The sequence below is a fragment of the Carettochelys insculpta genome, chromosome 8 (genome assembly GCF_033958435.1).
Source record: "Carettochelys insculpta isolate YL-2023 chromosome 8, ASM3395843v1, whole genome shotgun sequence".
Classification (NCBI taxonomy): domain Eukaryota; kingdom Metazoa; phylum Chordata; order Testudines; family Carettochelyidae; genus Carettochelys; species Carettochelys insculpta.
In genome coordinates, this window is record NC_134144.1 from 46,608,792 (window position 1) to 46,631,892 (window position 23,101).

At 40.9% G+C, this 23,101-nt stretch overlaps 1 protein-coding gene across 6 annotated transcripts in view; it reads right to left on the reverse strand.

Moving 5' to 3' along the window:
- KCNJ3 (potassium inwardly rectifying channel subfamily J member 3) overlaps positions 1–23,101 on the reverse strand; it is a 178,755-nt gene that overhangs the window by 8,441 nt on the left and 147,213 nt on the right. The window contains exons 4-5 of one of the 6 annotated variants that reach the window (XR_012646390.1): positions 21,046–21,313; positions 19,864–19,965 (exon numbers count right to left, since the gene is read on the reverse strand). The exons of 3 other annotated variants lie outside the window; for them this stretch is intronic. Coding sequence is in view for 1 of the 3 variants with exons in the window: in XM_075001067.1 (XP_074857168.1) it covers positions 19,868–19,965 (98 nt within the window). In the remaining 2 variants the exon portion in view is untranslated. Of the gene's footprint in view, positions 1–19,464; positions 19,966–21,045; positions 21,314–23,101 lie in introns of those variants that run through there. 2 more of the 6 variants (XM_075001067.1, XR_012646391.1) reach the window with 2 other exon arrangements.

Consider the following 23,101-nt stretch of genomic DNA (forward strand, 5'->3'; position numbering starts at 1 on the left):
AAACTAGCCACAATTCAGTCACCCCATACATATTAAATATTTATTTGTACCTATGACATACAGTACCTCGAAATAGCACCCTGTAACTGCAATACTTGTGTATGGTTATATTTTGTACAAAGGATACTCTGTAAGGTATAAAATGCCATGATTTGCTGAAACTCACTGTTCTGTGAAAATAGTCAGATTATCATTATATAAAGAGTTATGAGGTTTCATCATATGGTTATTATGGAAATATGTTGAGAGTCTAGAAGATGCCAGATGGCTGTTAAACAACCATGATCTACCTCTGACCAACAGCGGAACTGTAAATGAGAGATTTACAATTCAATAAGAGACAGTTATGCAAGTACCACACAATGGGGATTGTTCAATTATGTGACTCAGAAAAACTCACCGGGAAATGCCTGTGCCACTATTTTTCCACTTAAAATCTTTATGCAGTCAGTAAACTTATTTTAATGTTCTTTCTTTACTAGTGAGTTTGTCTAAAATGTTTGGGAAATTTGCTCAGATTACTATAAAGCAGAAAACTAACTAATGAGCTTGCACTGTTCAAAACAAGGTCTTAAACAGCATAAGAGGGGTTCATTTCTGTGGTGTGTGGATGGAACCTGCGTGAGAGGACTTTACTAGCTTCTCTCTTTGTACATTCATGAGTGACTTAGAAAGCATTCACGCAATTTAACTGGCTGTGTCTCTGTATGCTGGGGGCTGTGTGATTACAACACCCAGCGGAGTTTGCTGTTTGTGACTGGCAACGCATTGACAGAGAGAGAGAGAGCGAGCGAGCCCAGGCTGGAGAGTTAAGGGGGCACAGTGGTCCCACAGTTCCAGGTTGTATGCAAGGAGAATGGGCACAGTAAATAAGGCAAAGAATTTTCTGGGATCCAGGAAGTTGGGGGAAATAATTTTCTGTTCACAATGGCTAAATTTTGCTTTGTAATATTCACTTTTATGCACTGTACAGTACTACATGGTAATTCAGTTGTATGTATGATCTTTTGCTAACCTCAAAACATTTGAATTGGAATGGTTATACATTATAGTCAAGTACAGTCTTCCTCTCTGTTGTTTTGTGTTTGTTTTTGTTTTTATTGCTAATATCAACCCAATCCCAATTTCATCTCAATTCAATGCTTATTGCAAATTTACACTATTTATTATTACAAACACTAGGGATGACTATTCGGTTTTTTGGAAGATACATACACATGAGCATGCATCCTTGCTTTAGACACCAACAAAAGGACAACACTCAAAAATCAGAAACAAAGTTAAATGAAGCCTTTGAAAGGTAAAACAAAACAAAAAACTACTGTCAGAGTATAACCTTTGACGAAGGCTTATGGAACCCACTGTTTTGCTGATTAATCATCTCTCCTGGATATACACATCTTTAATATTCAAAATAATTAATTATAATAACACAAACAGATTTGCTTTAGTCCACCATGCTAATCATATTCAGCTAGTTTTTAGGTTTTTTTCATAGTAATTCCATCTTATTATTAAAATGGCAAGAAAAGAAAGCATAATAAGGAAAAGTACTATTGCACAAAAAATTTCAACCACAGGCATATTCCACTCAGGTAAAACATATTATTTATACGTTGGTGAATTTCTTTTCAATTAGGTCTCAGGCATATAAATTAGATTGGTGACCTGTTTTCTTTATGTCTCAGGGCATTTCAATTTTGTTATAAAATTATGTGGGAAAGAATCGCATCACACAACAGGTCATCACAAAACGATTTTTAGAAGAGTGTTAATTATGTTGAGTACTTGGGCCCATCTGTGTCCTTTATTCTGCAGTTGTTCATTTTCTTTAGCATCACTGCCAAAGAACAATCCTGACAACATGGCCTTCAGCTTCTTTTTATTTCATGTTAGCTAGGGAACTCATTAATAGATGAGTGTTTGTAAGGAATATATATAAAATGAATACAACAGCATTGGAAATTAGAGCTATGATTACTGTAAACAACAAGGCTATTTTGCTCTGTTGACCTTTATTTAGTGTAGTTAAATTAAATTCAATACAAAGATCCATACATAAAAGATAATTGATAACACACCCAAACTGCCATCGGTCTTTGATGACTGACTACAAAAAAAGGCAGCTTAGTGATATGCCAAGTTGTAACAGTTCAAGGGTTACTGTCTAGTGTACACTGATGACCAGAAAACAGCACAAATATTACAGCATTAATTATTGTTGTAAGATGATTTGCACAGAGCAATTGAGAGTCATCAACTCCTAAATTACAAACATGTTTTTAAACTTCACGACAAAATGTGTAATCAGAAACGACAGTGTCATCTACCCAAGTCTAACAAAGGCTTGGCCTACATTTGCCATTATGTCATTACTACTAAATCCACACCACTGAATGATGTAGTTATACCCCTAAGTCCTGGGGTAGACAGCATTGTGTTGATGGAGTGCTACTTCCATGGACATAGCAACTGCCTGTCAGCAAGATGGCGTACCTATCCCAGTGACAACAGACCTCCCATCTATGTAAGTAGCATCTCCTCTGAAGCACTAATGTGGTACAGCTGCATTGTGAAGCTGTAGCTCTGCAGCCTTCAAAGTCTAGACAAGCCCTATGTGACATGCTGGAGTAAGGGAAATAAATGCATCTGTCTCTAAAACTACTAACTAGACAGGTGCTGTCATGGGCCACATCTGGGCCTCTCTGATGTAGTGCATACTTACTAAACAAGAAGGGAAGGTAAACAGCAAGATATAGGAGGGATGTTTGGTTGGGTGTACAGTAGAACCTCAGTTATTAACAAACTGACCAATCAACCACACACCTCATTTAGAAATGGATGTACACAATCAGGCAGCAGATGAGGCAACCTCCCCCTCCCCGCCCAACCAATCAAGCAAAAAGCAAAATAGAACACAGTACCATTGCAAACTGACTAAAGGTTGAACCTCTCCCTTCCAGGACCCCAGGACCTGACTGGTGCCGAATGACAGAATTTGCCAAACCACAGGTCAATACTGTCTAGCAGCATTACCAACACTTCTACTGCTTACTGGGCTCTTAGAAGATATCCAGGGGTAAATTACAGATAAATAACAGCACAGAACCCTGAGATCCAGGACTGGTGACTGTAAACAAACTTTATGGGAGCCCCAGGAAACTTGGCCACACCCATGGTAAGTGGTCTGGCTAGCAAAATCATGCTGGATTGCAGATGAGAGTGTGCCAGATTAGGGAAGTTCAACATATACTAAAAACAAATGAAAGTAAAGTAGTATTTTTCTTCTTTATAGTAAAGCTCCAAAGTTGTATTAAGTTAGCGCTCAGCTGTAAACTGCTGAAAGACCAATCAGTGTTTTGTTCAGAGGTATGAACATTTCAGAGTTACTACCAATCTCCATTCCTGAGGTGTTTGTAACTGAGGTTCTACTGTACTATTATTCAGCCCTGGGTGCTGTGTTAAGAATGGGTCCTTTTGGGGTTCAGACTGTATTCATTAGCAATTGCTCCTGAGAGGTCAGAGCTACTCAGGCTAGATGCATGAGGGCTGGGGGTGAGTGTGCGTTATTTCTTGGTCCTGCTCAACATGTAGGACACAGCAGGGGATTGCATGGCCATTGTTTAGTGAGAGAAACATGTCCCCCACGATATACCAACAGTGGCCTCTTGAAAGTTAAAGCAATGCATTTAAAGTTGAGGGGAGTTTTTTGCTTAGTGAGAGCATTCATTATAGAGCAAATGCCATAAGCACTGCCCTAGCACCATTTACTTAAACATCCCAGACTATTTATAAAAACAACATCAAACTTACATAAACCTAAGAGTCAGGTTCTTCTTTTAAAATGATGTTGCAAACATGGTTCCACAGAAAAGTTTGGTTGCTATAACAGAGAATTATAACAAGTGGCTTTAACTTACAAGTACAAAGGTTTTTTTCCCCCTAACTCTCATTCCTGCAAACTCAAGCTGAACTCTATAAATTAAGCAGTATCTTTTCTATCTAATATATTATCACCAAGTATAATGATTCTATAGGCTCTCAGTTACACCTGTATAAGTCCACTGCCATCAAGACACACAAATGGGGCATGGGGTCAGACTGTGAGATGGAATGGTACAAAGAGCCATACTTTTTTACGTAGCCCACATTAGGACCATTCACAACTGCAGTCCTGACCCTATCACTCTTCACACTCTCCCAGGGTGCACCATGCCAAGCAGGTGAGGAAAAGGTAGGACAACCCTCCTTCCAGGCATTGTGAGGAATATATTGAACCCTATTACCCTGGTTTAAGCATATGCAGGCAGTTTCACTCCAGTTGAACATAACTGCATGAACACCAGTGGAAGAGCAGAAAAATCCTGAACAACATGTTATTAAACCTTTTTTTTTTTAACTAGAAATACTAAAAACAAAATTAGAGGACAGAATGTGAGAGACACTGAAGCAAGCTTTAAAATACAGAGCGGTTTTGTGCAGACAGTTTTAAATATTAAGAGAGAGAAAAAAATCAACTGATATTTGTGGCTCTGAATTTGTTATGCATTGGCTAATTTAATTTTTTTTTTTGTTTTTAATCCACTTAATAATGATGGAGTTCTACCTTCTCAAGAGACAGTTCACAGGGTGGCAGACTGAGCTGCAGATAAGTAGAGAGCTAAAAGACTACATGCAGCATTCACTAATTTGTATTGGCAGGAAGACGATGATAAAAAAATCCATAAGACTGTCATCTGATGGGTGTTTTGGCAAGCATGCATTTAATTTAATCACTTAACATAATCTGTTTTGCTACCCTCAGAAAAAAAGGCATTTAAGTCATTGCTTTAGGCTACAATTAACAAATGTTTATTGCCTATGACGAAGGAAAAAGTTTTCTCAACTTGATTGGACTATAGCGACTGATGGATACAGAAGAATTATGGGCTAAGAATTCATTAATGAATTTCCCCCTTAAGTATCTGCAGCTGCAGTCATGCCAGACTATTACTGAGTAACTAAACAGAACATTTTAACTGAAATATTTAAGTGACCCAAACATAATCAAATGCATTGTTTTTCAGAATTTCCTGGAGCTAGTGAGATGGCATTAAAACTGTGGTGCAAGGCCATAAAATATTTTTCTTAGTGGTACCTTTTGTGCCGTTAGATAATTACGTTACTGCACACACTGTTCAGTTGCTTACATGATGTGAAAGTCTTGTACTGTTAAATAAGGTGGCCAGATGTAATTTAGATAAATGCAGTATAATTCCAGTTATCCCAATTCTTTTTATCAGAACATCCTTGTGATCGGAATCCAGCAATACATACCCCATGTAGCTCTACCTTAGTTAATCAGTACTGTGCACTGGCATGTTCCCAGGCAATGTGGCTAAATGGGAGCTTACGGTCAGGATTTTGTTGTCCTAGGGAATACTGACTAAGGAAAGTAATTATCACATGTAACAGCAAATCTAAAGCATTCAGCAGTCAAGTGTGAAGAGATGGTTGAATAAATGTAGTAAACTTGCTTTAACAGCCATCTTCCTCGTAAGGTATTACAAAATGTTTGAAACTGTTCCCTTATGGAAAGCGTTAGCAATGTCACCAATGTCCAAAAATCATGGCCAAAGAAATCATGTCATTGGGTTCCTGTAAATGTAGGGGGGATCTGTATGTGATAACAGATCTCTAGACCTGAAGTTGTCTGCTAATGAGAGGGTGAAAATCACCCCTGTCTGAGAGGCAGTACATGTCCTATGTATCCTGTATCAGCCTTATGGAGGATGGATTAGGGATGCTTAATCCTGTTTAATTAGCTAGTGGTTAAACACTTAATTTAACTGGTTAACCAATTAAACAGTTTGGGGAGTGGCTGGGGAGGCCACTAGTGGCCCCTTGTTGCAGACAGGGGCTCCTCTGACTGGGATGAAGCGCTCCCACTCACAGTGCACCAGGGACCGGGACTACTCTGGCCCAAATGAAGTGTCCCTGCCTGTGGTGCTGCTGTGAGTGGAGGACGCTCCAGTGCAGCTGGAGCAGCACCCATACGCATCGAACTGGCCCGGGAATGCGGCAGGTGCAGCACTGGGTGAGCTGCGGAGAGTAGTGCTCCAGCTGGGCTGAAGTAGCTCCAGTCCCTGGTGCTCTGTGGGTGGAAGCTCTCCAGCCCAGCCAAAGCAGCCTCTGTCTGCAGCAGGGTGGCCACTCCACTCCAACCCCGCCTCCCAGCAATGCTTCTCCTGCTGACCACTGCATGTGGTGGTGGTGGTGGGCTACTCCAGTCCAGCTGGAGTGCGACCACCAGCAGCAGCCTCGCAGGGCTGGAGCAACCCTCTGCTTGCAGTAGGCAGGGGGTGGGGGCTGCTCCAGCACCTGCTTGTTAACTGTAATCAGTAAGACTCATTGGTTTAGGGTGAGGTTTACCAGTTAACCGCTTAAATGTTAACATTCCTACCACTAATGTTTTTGCAGTAGGTTTCGTGCTGGCCTACTTCACAGAGGTGAATTTCATTTATAACACTGCAGACAACAAAATGCAAGAGGAATACAACATCCTGAGATGTTCTGTGGCTCACAGCTTTAAAGAGTATAGTTACCTTGAACGTTAAACATATTTGTCTTGCATTTGTACCCAAAAAGGAAGATCAAAAAAAGTCTTAAATAGTTTTACATCAGCAATATTTGATTATCTTACCACATTGTGAGTATTTATTGCCACTGATTCTCCATCATATACAGCTCTATCTTTACATATCCCACAATGACAAAAGCCCAGCTAAGCCACTTACCGAAATTCAGTTTTGTTGCTTTCTAAGCTAGGATAAAATTTGATTTATACCTACTACCACGAAAAGTGCACTAATAAAAACAACAGGAGGACAGACAATAACATCAGAGAAATATCTGTTTATAAAAATTTAGCCACAACTAATACAAAACGTGTTAAGTGCTCTTGGTTTGATCATGTTTGAGGTCATTTTTAGAGTTATAGACTAGTCAAGATATTTAATTGTTGCCCAAGGGAATAGATAAATGCAATTTTTTTCCCAGTGTAACAAAATTGGTTCAATTTACTTTATTCATTACATTATAAAAGATTTCCAAAATACCCATCAAAATCCAATATCACAAAATCATTCTCCCTTTTCCCCTCCCCGAGACAGATAAATTAGAGAACACTTCCTGAAGGTTTCGCTTGTCAGGATATTACAGCCATTTAAATGATGAGCACCCAGAAACATATTCACAGTCATATCTTTCATCTTTCTGCATTCCATTGCCACATACACATAGCTTTGATTCAGGTTAATTACACAGCTAGGCATTGTCCTGTTCCCACTGAAATCAACAAGAGAGGAATCAGCCACTAAGAATATGGAGACACAGAAGTGCTATCTCTCATTCTGGGAGGGTTAACCGTTCTCTGAACCACGAGTACAAATCCTTTTGAATTTCATGGTAGTAGCATAGACTTTAGAATTTATACGGAAAATTTTACCTAAAAAGTTATATGTCCATTGTTAATGTTTGCTGCAATATGCCCTTTAGATAGTCTTCTTGCAATTAGTAGTCCATCTTGCAAAAAATTACCCTGGAATGCATTGTTTAAAAATGTATCAACATATAACAAATAGACAACTACAATTTGCATATATATGTGTGATCTTTATTGTTCCCTCCAAATAATAGTAACAACAAATGCCTCAGTACACTGGACAAACTTTTCAGTGTAAAACAGACACCTCACATTATTTAATCTTTGAAACCTTCCATCACGACCTACAGTAGAACTGTGATGATTGTCTGGCCTCATTCCCTCAATAGCCCAGTGAATTCTGTCATCTACAGATGTTAAACTTTTATTCAACATATTTTGTTTCAAAATATAGAGGGAGTTGTTTGCAAAATTTGTATTTTAAAAATAGTCAAAGAACCCTACCCAAAGTCATGGCAAAATGAAGATGCAAAAATTAATTTCAGGTCAAATGAAAAACAATTTTGCAATGTTTCTGTTTGTTTCAATGGTTTGCTCAGTTCTCAAACAAGGTCCCGTGGTGCTTCACACTGTATAAACACAAAACAAAACTGTCTTTTACTCCCAAGACAGTCTCAGCCAAAACACAATATATATAGAGAGGCAAGACAGAGCATAAAGAAACAATTAGGGGTGTGTACAACAGGCAGTGGTCTCGGTACACCAAGGCTACATCTACACTAGCGGGTTTTGTTGACAAAACCCGCATTTTGTCGACAAAACCCATGGTGCGGCCACACTAAAAATGTATTCTGTTGACAGCCTTCTGCCTCTCACCCATGAGGCATAATGCCTTTCTCAACAGAATCTGTCGACAAAAAAGCCGTGTGAATGCTCCGGGGCTGGGGTGGGGTGGGGTGCTCTGTCAACAGACAGGACTTCTGGGATGCCAGGCAGCCCTGTCTGCTGTGCTTCTGGTTATCTGTTCTGTCAAGAAAGCAGCTGGGCAGTCCAGCTACTCTCTGTTGACAGAGCAATCCACTTTTCTGTGTGGCTGCAATCAGTCAACAGACGTTTTGTCAGCCGAGATCTTCCAACCATAACTTCTGTTGACAGATCACAGTAGTGTAGATATAGCCCAACTGCCTAACCACTCAATATTTTTGGAGACATAGCATCAAAGGAGGGCTCTGATGAGGGTTTTGAAGGTGAATAATGCGGTAGACTTGTGAATGTTTATGGTGATATTTTTGTTTATGCTTCCAAGCATGAGGAATAGCATGGGAGAGAGCAGAAAGATGCTTGTTTGAAAATTAAACAAGTAGATAACTGAAGATGCTGATCAGTGTCCACAGTCAACATCTCTATAGTAAACAAGAGATGGAATGTGACCCAGAGGCACTAAGCCCACTAGGGAGAATGAAATGTGCTCTATGGCTTTAGCTAAAGGTCAGCTGGCTTTTAGCTCAGGAGGTAGAGACTCATGGCTTTAGCAACTAAGGGTCCTGGGTTCAACCCCACTTGCTGCTGACCTAGGTGTCTTGGTGTCACATAGCGATAAACTGTTAAGGGCCTTGAAAGTAGTAACAGCAGCCCAAGTGGCAAAACAGCATATGCTGTAATTGAAGACCTACAAAGAAGTTCGGTTTTATTCAGAACAGTTGGTTACTTTTGCATGTTTGCAAATAAGACAAATTAAAGACCCTGATCCTGCATTTTTTTTAATACTTAGTTTTTTCGGTTTCTCAGGTGCTAAGGTACTGTATGTTCATGAGGCAATACCAGTATTGCCAAACATCGAAAGACTTTCTAGCTTGGCTCCTTGGTACGTTTGAACTCCCCTGCCCATCCTCCGTATGCCAGTGCGTAACAATATTGTCCACTCTCCCAGATGTATTGACTCAGCTAATTGTGGGCTGTTGTGAAAGAGCTCTTAGCCCCCACAATTGCCTATTTCCTGCCCAGCAATTAATTCAGGCCCATCAGTTCCCCCCTACCCTGAGTCCTTCCCTTCAGCTTAGTCTCAAGTTAGCCTCACCTGTGGTCCTCATTGGGTTTCCTTCACCTCCCTCTCAAACACTGGGGCACAAGCTGCAGTAGGGTCCTATTCCCCCTTTCCAGAGTTGTGGGGGAAAGCACAAGGCACGTCCACCCTCTTCCCAGTCCAGGTGCTGCTACAAGAATAGAAGGAAAAGAGCAGTAGTGTTGTTCTGCCCTCCCGCCCCCCGCTCATAGAAGGGGTGCTCCTTTTCAGCTCCCAATAGCCCCTCCATACTTGTGAGAATGACTTTTGATTGCTCCAGGAAGAGGCAGGAGAGAGAGTTCTCTCTGATTGGCTTTCCACTCTTATGAAGCAGATCAATCAATCAGAGGGCTCAATTTTGCTAAAGGGATGGAGCTTTTTGAGTCATCAGTCCAGCCACAGACAAAAGGTACATCAGTGGAGAAGAAATCACAAGAGTAATGGCAATTTTTCCATCACCATCAAAGCTTCCTTCTAGCCTCCTCCACTGGTGGAAATTCATATTCTTTCTATACCTCTACAGATTCAAACATTAAATAACATTTGCAACTCAGCAGCTGTTTAGCATAGCCCTTTTCCTGTCTATCATCACAGAGAGCAAGCATGCTATTTCAGTGTTGTTAAGATGCAAAGAAACCTTATCAGGCAATGTTCTGCACTGCTTCAGAATTTCTCTTTGCTCTCCACAGGAAACAACCACCTGTCAAATAGAGAATGTTCTGTGGTTTGATATTTTATTTACTTAAAATATGCCTGCTATGCTGGAACAAAGACTATACAGCCCATGTTAAAGCCAATGGGTGTGACAGGGACACCCAAACTCAGTTGAAAGAGCAGTGAATGAAATCCCTTCAGCTAAATAGCTTCAGACAGTGGAAGATACTACCTGAGGCACCAAATTATATGGCTTGAGGCGGCTAACCTAGGCTGATTAGATTAATTTTGGCTAGGATACTAGTTGTACACAAAATGCCAAGAGAAGTAATTGTGAGCATAACTCTTCAAGGCAGCAGAGAGACAGAACTTCTCAGGCACAGAGTTCACTGGAATGGCAGACTTAAGGGTATCTGAGCAAAGAAATACAGTAAACTCTTTTATACCTGGCAGCCCTGGGACCGGTTGCTGGATATTTAAATATTCTGGATAATAGAGAGGTATACCTAGCAACGCCTAACACTAAAGAAAAACAAGATTAGATAGTAAGAAACAAAACAAAAACATATGCAGAGTACTTTATTTACCAACAGTAGTATTGCACACTGTACATTTCTACTCTATTTGTTGTATTTATTCATATTTACTCTAACTATACTGTACTTATAGAAAGCATAACCAAAATTTACTTATAGTTAAAATGCTGGTTATTTGAGAGTTCCAAGTGATAAAATCCTGGATATGAAAGAGTTTACTATAGCTGATGTTTATATTTTTCTTCTGCATTCAGGGAAACAGGACTTCATAAGCATTTTTGTATACAATTAAAGTAACATCAGCAATTAACATGATTTCTTTCCTCCAGTATTTCATTCTGACAGAAATAGCTCTGCAAAGTTGCCAGTACTGATTAATTGCTAAGGTCAAATACGCAAGATTGCTGATCATAGAATATGTATAAAGATGAACAAAATTAATGAATTCTAATCAATGTCCATATCCAAAACAGTCCCAAACTCAAACAGTCAAAGTCTTCCACAGCCTCGCCCCTTCTTTATGTTTAATATTGCAAAAACAATACCAATATTTCTGTGCTATCAAAGGAGACCTTGGTTTTGACATCAAAGCATGACTAGCCTTCAACCTAAATCCAAAACCTTAGACAAAGCCGAGCCACATGAAAATTGTCCTCCATCTCTGGTTTAAAAAAGATGTTAAAATAAAATGCTTGATTGAGAATGTAACAAGGCTGCTTCTTCCTGAGCGCTCCGTACCATTTGGGCATAGCTCTGAAGTATGTGTGCCCCAGGGTTGTCTGTCTGCCTCAAGGATTCCCATGGCTCAGTCCTCTGGCTGACACTCTCTCTGACGTCAATCAACTTTTGCAGTATTCAAGTCCAATTGTAACTGCTCAGGACCTAAGATGGCTTCTCACAAATGGCCTCTTAAGATTCCCCTTGCCTTCATTCTCCTTAGTTCCACTCTGGGCAGCAGCAAGATCTTTTCAGGCTGCGCAGAATTTCAAAACAGAAATCCTCTTTGGCCTTCTTACCCCCATGAGCTTTTCTTTAACCACACTCTTCTTGGCAGAGTAGCTGGTCCCTGGGCTACTCCCTGGAATCTCTTAGTAGAGCTCAAAACTGCAAACAAGTCAGACACTACAGAAACCACTCTGAGCCTGAGTCTTCTGTCTCAGGATCTTCCTCATTTCTCTATTCTGTTTCAGGTTGCTTCCCTGAGCCTGAGCCTTCTGCCAGGACTCTCTAAAGGTGCTAGGTTCACTTGTATAGCTGTTCCCCACAGGGCTTCCCCAGGTCTCTCTTACTGACAATCAGAGACCTTTTAGCATCACTCATTACTACTCGTTCTCCTCACCTGGAGAGAGAAAGTAAGTTTCTTGGAGGTGGACTGAGGCCCATCTCCCTTTAAAAGGGTCAACTACCCTGTGACCAAAACAGTGACTTTCCCCAAAACAATAGTTTAAGCCTGATTTTCAAGATCAGTTAGTTGTTATGGTCTGTATCTGGGACCTCAGACGAACAGAAAAGTATCAGTAGTATTTTCTGAGGTTCAGCCTGTTTTGGCATCCCACTTAGAGTTCCAATTTGCTTTCAGTCCCAAGAAATAAATAAAACATTTTTTCATTCTAGATAGGAGGAAGCTGTAGTTCTTTAAGCACACAAGTCTACTACAACTAACAGTTTGCCTTTCTCCACTGTGGCAACCCACAAGTATAGGATTATTACTACCTCTCTAGTGGATGGGAAAAAAAGTTGATATACACATCTCATAGAGCTGGAAGGGACTTGAGAGGCCATTGAGTGCAGTCCCCTGCAATCACAGGAGAACCTAGCACATCCCTGACTCTTTTTTTTTTTTAAATAAAACAGCATAACCTGTCCCATAGCCCTCAAACACCCCCTCAAGGACTGAGCTCACAACCCTGGGTTTATAAGGCCAATACTCTAACCACTGCCCTGTTCCTCCTCCTGCCAACCTTGTGACATAACCACATGCCCAAAAGGACAATCAACCAAACTATGATGCGAAGTCCAAGTTAGGAAGCAGACCAAGAGAAAAACAACTTTCTCTGAAGCTGAAAGCACAAGCAATATGGTAACTGTAATAATCTTGGGGTTAATTAAATACAAATCAGTGGTTGAGAAAGGACTACAATTTTTGGTAAAGAAACCAATTTAAATTTGAGTAATTTATAGTTTAAGTGCTTTCTATCAATCAGCTGGTAGCTTAGATATTTAAACGCAACTATCCAAAACCCTCAGGCTTTGAAATCAATCTTCAGTAAGAGCTGAACACTGGAACTTTTCTTCTGTTTTAAATTACTTGGTTCTTTCTACATAGTGTCTGAATGCTATCAAATTATCAATTAAAGTAATGTTACTTTGTCCTCAGCAGATGGATGAATAGCTGAGTACTTACAGAACACATATTTATAAGGACAATAGCAAATAAAAGACTAGTACAGAGCACTGGGGAACTCTTCACCTAACAGAAACAACCAATAATGTTGCCTGACTCATTAAACTAATTCTTATTTTCCAAACAAGGCAAATTAATCCAAGTAAGACTTTCAAAAACCAAAGACATCCAGCATCTGATGAAGTGAGTCTGTGCTCATGAAAGCTCATGCTCAAAACTTTTCTGTTAGTCTATAAGGTGCCACAGGACCCTTTGTTGCTGTTACAGATCCAGACTAACATGGCTACCCCTCCGATACTTAAAAACCAGAGAGTTCCCTTTAACCAATCATTTCAAACTATCAATAGCAGCAAAAGCCACAAAAAGTTAATAATACTGGTAGCATGTGTATGACTAATGGTAGTGTATTAAGTCTTCCATTACTCAAGAGAGTGAAGATATGGAATGTATTGGTAGAAATTGCTTGAACAGAAATGAAATTAAAATATTGGTGCAATATTTCATTAGTGGATAATATGTTTTTCAGTCACACCTTCCCCTGTAAAATAAACGCATAAAACAAGGAGTTTAAGATGAATACATTTCCTTTTGTGAACGTTAATTACATCTCTCTTGTTAGCAAGAGTGACTTTCTGTATTGTAGCAAAGTAAATACTTCTTTAAACCCTTGCAAAATACCATATAGTATTAACTTGCATCCAGTTGGTTATGAAGGTAGTTATATCCAAAAATACTTTGCCAGCTAAAACGGGGAGGAGTTGTGAGTTCAGTCCTTGAAGAGGTCATTTAGGGGTCCGGGGCAAATAAATTAAAAAAAAAAAAAATCTGTCAGGGAACATGCTTGGTCCTGCCAAGAGGGCAGGGGGGCTGGACTCAATGACTTCTCAAGGTCTCTTCCAGCTCTGTGAATCTCCATATGTTGTGTTTCACATCTAAAAGTAGAAAGTTCAGCCTAGCAAGCATCTGTTTATATTGCACTTTGCATACATGGAGGGGAAATCCTGATCTCTGTAAGAAAGTTACCATCTTATGCCTAGATTTTTACAGCATTAGCCACAAATTCAGACCTTTATGTCCCTGCAGAGGCCCATGAACATGACTGGGACATTGTGAAGATGTCACACCCTGTGCTCCTGAACCCCACAGAAGGGTCAGGGCTTCATTCTATAGACAACAAAACCACCATAGCTAGAAGATGCTAAACTTTCTTTTAAAAAAGTTGATTACACATTTCAATCATAGAGGGTTTTCTCACAGTTGCTTTGTGTTCAAACTGGCACTGTCCCATTATTTTCTTCAGTCATTACTTCTATATATGATGCTGCCAAAGCTAGTCAATAAGTAAACTGTGTTTATGAAACACTAACACTGAGCAGAGTGTTTATAAAGCCTGCATTAGTGAATAATGAGATTACAGATTACCAATGACATTGCAGTCTCAGCACTGACTGCTCATGCTTTTGTTATCAAGAATCAGACTTACTGTTACCTTAATATATTTTCCTTTTCCAGTTCCTTTTGATTTTACAGGAGTGTTTTTTAAATGCTTCATGAACAATGAGGGGGGCCAACAGTGTGTGATAGCTTTGTTAACATTTAACTGTAACACTGAACTGAAAAATTACTGCTGTAACTTCACGCTATCATACAGACCAAATTTTAACTGGTCACAGAAATATTTGCATTATATGTACCTGAATACACCACAAAAGCAGCATTTACAAGTTTTAAAAGAAAATGAGGCTAGCTTGATACAGAACCACTGCTATCAAGGTGTCATAGTAGGTTATCTTGCCTTTGTATACAGTACTGTGGAGGATGGACAGTTCTGGATATTTGAGAAGTGCTTTGTCTATATAACCTTTGGATAGCTCCAGACATGGTGTTTCTTCAACTGAAGTCAGTAGACAGTTCTTTATTAAAAACAACACTCTTGAAGCTCAGAAATCAATAAACAGTAAATGCTCATCACTTCTTGAGATCAGGGCTGCAATATCTCTGTTTTCCTTCATGCCATCGGAAAGTGTGGTTACTTCTACTGGCACTACTTTGAACAGTTTCTTCCACCTTTGATGTTGACACATTTCAGATATTTACAGGCTGTTATGCCACATTTTAATCTGTTTATTTGCAAACTATACATATTTACTTTCCTTAATCATTCCTAGCATGTCAGCTCCCAGAAATCCTTTATCATGTACTAAATAATATGGAGAAGTCATGTTCACTTAAAAGCAAACCCAACTACCAAAACTAGGTAGGTCATTTGCAAAAAGCCTCATACACTTCCTTCTGGTTCAGTGGTCTGTAGCAAACTCCTACCAATATATAACCCTTGTGTTTTTTTACCCCTTTTTCCTTACTCAGAGACTTGCAACAAATATCTTTCCTATTTCCATTTGAACCTCAATCCAAGAGTATACATTTTTGATATACAAGGCAACAGCTCCCCCATTTTTCTCTGCCTGTATTTCCTAAGAAAGTTGTACTCTTCTGTAGCAATATTCCAGTAATGTATATTATCCCACCAATTCCCTGTGATATAATTATTCAGTGCTTAATTTGTGCCCAAGCTGAGCCCCAGCTTTTGGTAATTCTTAGCCCTGCCTCCTTAGGTTTTGCCACATGAGTTGTGAAAGTTTAAAGAAAAACAAAAAGCATGAGCTGGGCATACTTGTCATCCCTTTTATTACAAAGCACTGGAACCATGTCATAGTTGTTTACTAACTAGAACTTCTAGCAGCTTATTTCCCATACTTCTCACATTTGCATATAGCCTTCTAAGATATGGAGTGGTTTCCCTCCTATGTTGTCTCTCATCTCTCCCTGATCCCTGCTATAAATGGCCCATGCTCCCCTCAGATGTACCTTTGTCTTCTTCCCCCATCAAATCTAGTTGAAAGCCCTCACTAGGGTAGCAAGTCTGTCTTGAAATATGTTCTTCTGCTCCTTCCTTGACAAGTGGACCCCATCTCTGCTTAGCAGCTCTTCTTCTCAGGACAACACCCTGTTGTCAAGGAAGCTCTTTTAGTGACACCAGACTCGCAGCCAGGCATTCACCTCCAGGATTCCTCCGTGTCTGCATGGACCTTGATCAGAATAATCACAGTCCTCACACTGGAACCCCTAACTCCAAGAACTCTGTTGTCACTTCTGATCTGCTCCTGTTCATACCTCATAGTATCATTAGTGCCCACATGGATGAGCAGGAGTGGCTGCAGCAATCCTCGCAGCTTTGGGAGTAACATAGCTTCTCCTTCTCTTCCATTGGGGAGAGGGCAATTCCTCATTGCCATGGTTCTTCATCTCTCTGGTGAGCAGACTGGAAGTGTGCATGGCTTACTGCAGAAGTAACCAGCAGCCAGTGTCCTCCCTGTGAGAGAGCTGTATCATCCTCCCAGGGATGCAAAAGCAGCCCTCTCTAGGCAAATAGTTTTCTAAGCCTTGGACATCTCCGTATGAATACTCAGTGAATTCCTGACATGCAAAAATGCTTCCCAGCCTAGCCACCTCCCTCTCCTGCAGCTCTGCACTTGCATCCTGAGAGATTCCACCAGTAGGCATCTTTCACAGTGAACAGTTCCCCACAACCTGGTTTTCTGAGAGTTGGAAATGTAGGTGAACAGTCTCTGTAAATCCATACCAGAATCTAGATAGAGTCATCTATGGTCATCTTTTCTGTTTGGATAGAAAGGCAGGTGGAAGTGATAGGAGCAGCACTGACACTGGTGATACGGCAGTTCCCAGCCAGTATGTGTATCCTTCCTGTTTCTATAACAACAGGGAGTAAGCCGTGCTAGTCTATACACTATCAAAACAAAAAGCAGTCAAGTAGCACTTTAAAGACTAGCAAAATGGTTTATTAGGTGAGCTTTTGTGGGACAGACCCACGTCAGCTCACCTAATAAACCATTTTGCTAGTCTTTAAAGTGCTACTTGACTGCTTTTTCCTGTTTCTGTTATCCTTATGTGACAGGAGGGAATAGGGATCTGATTCTGAAAATCTTGACTTAATTTTATCACTCGAGTAACTATTTAATTAAAAGTAAATTCATCATGGATTAATTTAGTTCCTTGTGCCCAATCATATTGATCTTCTGTATAAGTAACACAGTAGTTAGTAACAGGGAGAACGTGCAGGAGAAAATATCATTAATACTGAACAGAATTTCCATTCACTATTTTAAATTTAAGAAAATAAAACAATTCTGAAACACCAGTGTGGGGTTTAGCCTAGCTCTTTTCCTTCATAAATGGTTGTTATTAAACTTTCCAGTAACATTTATGTTTTTGTATTATGTGCTTTATTTGCAAGAAATAGTTTAATTACTGAAAAATGCATATATTTGCCAAATTATCAATGATTAAGTACAGTACAAATTATACATCTTAATGAGGTAGAACTTTTTGGCTTCAGAACAGAAGATCTGAGAGTCTAGTCATGACTGAAAAACTGGATGTAATTACTTCAACCTCAGCCAGGCAGAAGAGTGTCTACGCTTTTATCTTCTTGTGTAGCTAGTTAAGATTTCATGACATTTTGGCCCCTGTAAGATGCATTATCTTATTTCCCAGGGGCACCAATGAGCAGAAAACAAGTTGGATTATGCAAATATCCCACCACAACATATTAGAATTAGATTTCACATGACATCTAGCTCAAATAATTAAATGAAAATAAAAGAGGTAAGCTTTGACCAAGTTCTTTAAAGTGTATCTATCCCAACAGCTATCTAGAAGATGAGCAAAATGCCTAATAGGGAAACAAGAGTTTCCATATTGTTTGGAAATATAATCATTTGGCTTTAAAACCACTAGTAAAAATGACTGCAATAAAAATAAAGTGAAAGTCATTACATTTATAGGAGTTACCATAAGCAAAAATCATTATTTTTACAAGACAAACTGCAAAGTTTTAAATTATCTGTAAGTGGATCTAACTTCATGGACTCCAAGGAGTGGTATCCACTTACCTGAGGTCTGATTTTGGGCTCTGTAATTTGTGGTACCCCTAGTTAGTCCAATAAGAAGTCTTGTGGCACCTTATAGACTAACAGATTTTGGAGCATAAGCTTTCGTGGGCAAAGACCCGCTTCATCAGATGCATGCATCAGATGCTTCATCTGATGAAGCGGGTCTTTGCCCACGAAAGCTTATGCTCCAAAATATCTGTTAGTCTATAAGGTGCCACAAGACTTGTTGTTCTTGAAGCTACAGACTAACACGGCTACCTCTCTGATACTAGTTAGTCCAGTTACATTTTAACTGGTTTTAGGTGAGTTCCTTACAATGATGAGTAACTTCATTTGAAATGATTAGATGTGATTGAAACATCCAGAAAGAAGTACTAAAATCCTAACCTAACCTAAAGGTGCTTAAAAAATCTTTGTGCTTTCCCCTGGAAAGTTCTGCATTTTTTAAGAGGAAACATTTCTGCAAAATATCACAGTGTAATTCTCTGAGATCTCATTCAGCAAATACCATTTTCAGATTCAGTACTTCCTTGCAGTGGCAAAAGAATTAAAAAAGCTACATCCCAATAGCTTGAATGGAATTGCAGACAATTTTATCATTGATTTAGAGGGTGGGGTGGGAGAGTGAGATTATGCCAAAATTGTACATAAATCAAAATGTTTGTCTGACTTTGAGCTTCAAAACACTCTTGAATTCTCTGAAGCATCTATATGGAGCAGAATCCATTCTGACAGCTGTAAAAGTTATAATACATTATTATAAAGGAGGGGATAGGTATAATCCCATTTCTACTGAATTTGGCCAAGATAATATCTTCCATAAACTGCCATTTTGTTTTCAATAAAACAGACTAACTTTCTGAGTATCTCAAAAGACTTTACTAAGTATACCTTACAGACAAAAAAAAAATACTCCTCATGTGGTAGGCATGGCTATTTCACAGAGGACTATGCTTACGCTCAATGATAATAAAGAGATTTGAGCAAGGCAAAATGTTGTATTAGTAGTGAAATCTGAGATGGAAACCAGAAATTCCAATACCAACCCTTTGTACACTTTGCTCCCATAATATACTCCCCCTCACCCCCATAGCCAACTGCCACTTCCAGCAATGCCCATTTTGCTTTGTTTCATTTGTTAACCACTGCCTCAGTTCCTCAGAATAGATTCAGACTCAGCAGTTGCTTTGTTTCAGCCAAGTAATGGCAATCACCCTTCCCCCAACTGCCTGGTTCCCTTAGCTGCACGTTTGATGCAGGCCAGGGAGTTTCACTGGGCAGTTGAGCCTTCAGTGGCACTCACCTTCCCCTCAACCGCCCGTTTTGATTTGTGTCTGTCCCCCCAGTTTCTTCAGGACAAGAAATCACACTGAGCTCAAATAAATGATTTTATTTTGGGGTTAGCAGATGTTTAAGTGGCCGGGAAAAGAAGCCTTCTCAAGGGCACTTGAATAGCCTTTTGCAATGGCTCTTGAGGCTGGAGAGGCAGGGTAGCCTTGCATTCCCTCCCTGCATGCAGGGACTCTGATGATGGGGGGGAGTGGGTGATCTCCCTTCAGCGGACTCTGGCCAGAGGGTATCTGGCCAGCAGGTATCAGCTGATGCCCTGCTGGTTTGGGAGTCCCTCTGCAACTCAAACAGCAAGTGCAGGATCTCCGTCTGCTGAGTAATGGCTGTTACAAGCTGTGCCGCAACCTCATTCATTTTGGACAATCGCTGCTGCTGCAGTCAAGCATTCTCTTGTTGAATTTTACTTGACTCTGATGCCACTGAGCAGTGCTGTGACGCCACTGAGCAGTGTCCTTTGTCAAGTTCTTACACGCTGCATGAGTGTCTTGCATGTGCTGCATGATAATATCTTGTTTTGCTTTCCGTCATCTCCTCGTTTTTTACTGCAACACTGGGCACTGGGTCTGGAAAAATGAAGGTCAAAATTAAGCTACAATGAATGGGTCTTTCTGGGTACTGTCACTGGAAATGGTGGGTGACATGGGTGATTAAGACATGGTGATTAAGACATGGGTGATTAAGAATGGGACCGTAAGTGTGCATTTCACAATACCTCACTTGCCATCACTTCTCCAGCACATTGCTTTGTGGACATGGTAAGTTATAAGCAATTGTCCTATTTTGGTGGGAATAAGAAGGTCTGCAAAGAAGGGGCAGCCACCAGGTGTCCTGGCCAGGTGTCTTGTGGCAGTGACAAAAAGACAGCTGCATGTGGGGCTTTGATGCACAATAAAAATAATGCAAAGAAAAAAAACATCCAAAGAAAGGCTGGATGTAAAGGGACATGGGAGAGGAAATGCCCAACAGAGTCTGGCAGCCACATGGCACCTGGGAGTCATGAAAAATCCAAATAAATGCTGGAGGAAGGGAGGTTGGGAGGGGATATACCCAGAACAGCCCGGCAGCAATATGGCACGGGGGCGGGGCATGAAACTGAAAAGAAATGCTGGTTGAAAAGAGACATTCAGGGACCCCGCCCCCCACAAAGCCTGCAAACCATGTTGTGGGTTGGGGAATGGAGAGCCTGTTGGCTGCTGCAGGCCAGCGTAAAGGGGCAGGAAGCATGTTTAAAAAAAAAAGAGAGAATTCCCATACTTCCTGAGGTTGTCAAAGAAGACATCACCCTCCTAAAAGTAACAGACTGGAGAAGGATATATGGTCCTACTGTGTGACCGAAATTTGCTAAAATGCTGTGTGGTGCCAGGACACCAGATCACTATCTGGGCTGTCTGATGTGGCAAGGCGTGCTACCATGGAAGCCACAACAAATTAGGCCTGCCCAAGAATCTTGTAAAAAAAATACAAGAGCGCCTGGATGAGGCCTTTGAGGAGATCTCCAAAAAGGGGGATGTGCTCCATCCCAAGAAACATTAACATGCTGTTCTGAGGGGTATAACAGCACAGCTAGCAAACCTGTACCTATACACAACCCTATAGCTATACCCACCCCCAACCCGCTTCTAGTGTGCAGAATAAAGACTCACACAACCCACTTGCTCCAGAGGGCTCAGGGACCAGCGTGGAGGTGATCATCATGGAGGGGCCTGCTGTGGATGGGACTGGTTCCAGGTCTATGGTGAAGAGCTCAGGCCCTTCCGGAACAACTTCCTCTGTTCCTTGCTCATTGCTCCCTTCCTCCTCTCTGGTGCCCTCTTCTACTGGTCCACACTGCATCTCTGTGCTCAACCCAGAATCCATACCAGAGCCTTCACAAGTATCCATGGTGTGGTCATTCCCCATAAGCATGTGGAGCTGTTGAAAATAGCGGCAGGTCTGTGGAGCCACCCCGACCACTGACAGGCCTGCCAGAGTGCTTTCACCTTCACCTGGCACTGCACAGAGTCCTGGGAGGAACCTTGGCCTGCCATGTGATCATAGATGGGCGTGTTTTCTTGGCTACCCAAAGGCTCTTTGCCATCGATTGTTCTCCCCAAATAGCAATGAGATCCAGAATCTCCTGGTAGGTCCAAGCTGGGGCTCTCTTGTGAGCCTGAGACGTGCTAGTCAGATCACTACCCTGAGTGCTCATGATTGCAGTACAGGGCTACCAATCATTGCTACCTATGCGGTGCGATGGCTACTGATGCAGTGCAATGCGAAAGGCAAAGGGATTTTTCTTGCATGATGGACGTGCTTTTTGTTTGCAGGGCTGGGCTGCTAAATTCCAATCCTAAGTTTCATTCAAATTCAAATTCAATCCAAACTTTGCAGTCTTACTTTGACCTTCTTCCTGTACACATGACAGCAGTGCAGGATGAAGCGGCCATACATGGAGAGTCACTGCGTAGCTTTACGGGATACGTATGGAACACTTCTGGAGGCCAACAAATTCAAATTAAGGGCATGGTGCTTCCACACTAGCCTTGACTCGAGATTTTTAAATTTGTGATAGATACTATATCCATCCCATAATATTGATATTCTGTAAACAGCATTACGTCTCAATAAATTGAATTAACAGTAATACATGTGACATTTTAATATTGAGTTAAAGCTTTGCAATTCAAATTTAATCTCATAGTGTAGACACAGCCTCAGGTGCTAGTCAGGAAGTATCCAAACTGTAAAAAGTTTTCCATTTATTTTGATGAAGTTTTGCTATTTCTAGCAGTAATACTTTATCATGATATCTTATCAGAACATGCTGTGTATTAGCTTGAAAATAATCAGAGTCAGCCCTGTGAAGTACCTTGGGTTAAATTGAGGCTGCCCACCCTCAGCATGCTACACTTTGTTAAATGTATCAGCTTGCTGTGCTTTCATTTTTGTAACTTGATTCTGTCTGGTAGAAATCAGATATGTAGTTTCCCCCGATCCATCCCACTACACTGCCTGCCTGCCTTATGCACTGAGCGTATGAAGCTATCCATCTGTTGATTACTACCTGTTTCACCTCAAATCTGGTACTCTCTTGTCCAGCAAGATCATAGATGGTCTAGAACAAAAAAGAGTACCTGGCTAGGGCCGTGGCCAGTGCAGGAGCCCTGCCTGCCCCCCGGCAGCATGGGGCTGGGAACATGAACCTCCAGCCTGTACGCATCAGGCCCCCCTGCCTCCTCTGTGGAGTCAGAATCCCCTGGCTGCCCCATGGCAGCTGGGGAACAGAGGCTGGAGCCCTGTGGCAGAACTGGGGAGCTTGGATTGGGGCTGGAGTCCCAGGGGAGAGACTGGTGGCTGGGGCCGCTGCAGCCCTGGGAGTGGAGGGCTGTTTGTGGGCTGAAACCTTGGAGTTCCCCTTGTTACAACAAACTTTTATAAATTGGGAAGATTTAAGAAGTTTACTGAAATGTAAGAGACAAAAATCATTTTAAAGATAACAGACCTAGTTATGAGAGAGAATCTTTTCTGGTATGTTCTTCTCACTGGGTAGAGATGGAGAATAAATACTCAGTGCAGTGCTTTTACACAAGAAACTCACCAAATCGTTTTATATCTATCTGCAATCCCCCGATTACACTTGCCTAAGGAAACATCTGCATGCACTTACGCACTAGATTTTTTATTTGAGATACTTTTTACTGGATTTTTTTCACCACGGCT